The sequence below is a fragment of the Mesoplodon bidens genome (assembly GCF_964165515.1).
Source record: "Mesoplodon bidens genome assembly, chromosome: 7".
Classification (NCBI taxonomy): domain Eukaryota; kingdom Metazoa; phylum Chordata; class Mammalia; order Artiodactyla; family Ziphiidae; genus Mesoplodon; species Mesoplodon bidens.
In genome coordinates, this window is record NC_138164.1 from 51,440,630 (window position 1) to 51,443,317 (window position 2,688).

General features: G+C 63.9%; 1 protein-coding gene across 1 annotated transcript; it reads right to left on the reverse strand.

Moving 5' to 3' along the window:
• Window positions 1-343: 343 nt before the first annotated feature.
• RASSF10 (Ras association domain family member 10) lies at window positions 344-2,255 on the reverse strand. Its single transcript, XM_081239603.1, has one exon. The coding sequence runs from the start codon at window positions 2,140-2,142 to the stop codon at window positions 643-645; it is 1,500 nt and encodes a 499-aa protein (XP_081095729.1). The 5' UTR covers window positions 2,143-2,255; the 3' UTR covers window positions 344-642.
• Between the last annotated feature and the right edge of the window lie 433 nt (window positions 2,256-2,688).

Genomic DNA, 2,688 nt, shown 5'->3' on the forward strand with positions numbered 1-2,688 from the left:
CTTTGAAAGAAAATAAAAGGCAAAGAGTTTAGCAGATGGGTAATTCCCAAATCTGCATAAATGTAAACAGCCAGGATTTTGGTGCCTATGGGTTCTATCAAAGGTGTGAGTAAGGCTGAGCCCAACACCAGTGCGTCCTCTTTGGCTAGTTTTAACACGTTCACAGTCACAACTAACATTCAAGGAATTTCCTTTTCATCCAAGTGTTTCTTTAAAAAGTACTTTATACCACAAACTAAAGCTCTAGCTGCCATCAGTCCTTCCCATACAAAAGATTGGTGAAATCTCCATAATACTCTTTTTTTTTTTGGAAAATGGGCTCGGACCACGTCAATTTCCTGGAGCATTTGTTTTCCAACATAAGGGGGTTCTCACCTCCTCCCTCCTTTCTTCCCCTGAAAGAGCTTGTAATGGAGACCCGGCTTCCTCGTCTGGTATCATCCTCCACATTCACTCCAAGGCCAGAGGAGCGCCGCTGTCGAGCAGGCGTCCCCTGCCCTCCCCCGCCCAGTCAGAGCGCTGCTGCCCCGCAGAAGGTCCGGGCCCACCCCCCGCCTGGTTTCAAGTCCCTGAGCCGGTCAAGCCGGTGCTTTCTACAAAGAAGGGAGAATCGGCCGTCTCCCTCTCCCCGCTCTGCTCCTCCTACACAAGGGATTCGCACACAGGCACCGAGTCCGAGTCCTGGCTGTGCATAGAGCTCAGCCCGGTATCCGAGTCCTCGTCGTTACCAGGACAGCTCTTGGCCAGTCCGCGGGCCTGGTCCACCCACACCTCGGCGCAGGCCTGAGGCCGGGGTTCCTGCGAGGGACCGCTCGAGACCGGAGTTCCATCGGGAGCTACCGTCAGCTCCAACGAGTGCAAAGTCTGGAGAAGGCCCTGTAGTTCGCGCTCCTTGCTGTCCCACTGCTGCTGGCTGTAATCTAAGTCCGACTTGACGGTCTCAAGGTCCGTGTTGAGCCGGAGCCCGATGTAGAGGCTGGTGCTGAGCTGCGTCCTGACCCGCTCCCGCTCCAGCAGCAGCTCACCGTCGAGGCCGCCATCAGCCTCCGGGGGATCCTCCCGCGCTGCGAGCTCCTCCTGGCGCCTCCGCATCCACCTCTGGTTCAATTCCTCCTGGATTTCGGCTGAGAGGCGCTCGAGCAACTCCTCCTGTTGGGCCCGCTGCTCCTGCAACCGCAGCAGGTCGTCGCAGCGCCGGGCCAGCTCCTCCAGCTCGACCGCCTGAGCCTCGCCGTCCAGGGCCGGCGTCGCCGCCGCCGGCTCCTCTCCCGAGCCGCGCCCGTCGAGCTCGATGCCTGCGCCCACCAAGTAGGTGTCCTGCACGTAGTTCACTCCGTGCCGCCGCATGCGGTCCAGATGCACCTTGGCCTCGTACCGGTCAATCTCTCGGTCCAGCTCCCGGAGCCGCTGCACCTGCTGACGGATGGTGTGGTCCTGGGAGAGCACCAAATGCACCAGCGTCTCCATGCGCTCCACCGACGCGCTCTCGGTGGCCCGCGGCGACGACGAGCATGACGAGGCTGTGGACGACGAAGTGGACGAGCAAGGCGACGACGGCTGCTGCTGGCGCCGCCGGTTGAGCTTGGCCAGCTTGCGGAAGGCCTTCCGCACCACCCGTCGCTGCTTCTCCTGGGTCAGAGCCAGGCTGGGCCGCGCCGGGACGCCCCGGGCGGAGCAGGTGCGCTCGCGACTGAGCACAACGCGCGCCTCGGCACTGCGGGGTCCCGTGTTGGGCAGCGACGCCTCGCTACGCACCAGCACGAAGCGTACGTTCTCTCGCTCGTCGCCCCAGGCGTCCCAGAGGCGCAAGATGCGCGTCTTGTTGGGCAGGATGCGCTCAAAGCCCCGCCACTTCTCCACAATGCAATAGCACTGCGGGGGCCCGCACAACATGCCCTGGGGCAGCGCCTCGTCGTCGTCGTCCTCTTCGTCCTCGTCCAGGGGTTCCGGCAGCTCCCCTGGGCCTGGCGGGTCGCCAGCTATGCCCCGCCGCCGGCCTCGCCTCTGCCGGCGTCGCCGCTGGCAGCCATCCTCCAAGAGCACCCGCACTACGTCCGAGCAAGTGGTGCGACGGGAGAGACCGGACACCAGTTTCTCCTCCTGGCAGATCCACACCGATATCGTCTTCTCCGAAGGATCCATGTTTCAACCGGGACGCAGGTGGCAGGAGGGGCCGAGCCCCACTGAGGCGGCAGGGGCAGCGGGCAGCCCGGCAGCTCTTGAATAGGGATTGGAGCTCGGGACCCTCGTCCTCGTCAGCACCGGCCCTTCTCCCAGCTGCGCACAGAAGGCAAGCTGCGTTGGTGCTCGGCCTGGACGGCGCGCTCCCAGAGCAGCATGCGCGAGCTCGGGCTCCCGCCGCTCTGGCTCTGCCTAAGGTTCCCGGGGCCTCCGGGTTTTGCTCCTCCCCACGTGGCTCCTCCCCGTCCCGCCCCCAGCGCCGGAGCTGCGGCCGGAACGCGGGAGGCGCGGAGCCCAGGCCCGCCCCTCTCCCGCGCAGCCCGCGTGGGGACTCTACTGCGTGTCGGTTCGAGAGAGGGACTCGGGGACCTCCGTGCCGCAGGGCCTGGAGCCCGTGCCTAGGCGCGGGTCAGCTCTGCTTCTCTCTCGGCCCACTGGCTCCTCTCCTTGTGCCTAGAGCTAGATGGAGTTTCTCATCTTTCCCGGCGCCCCAGAGACGTTTCCTTG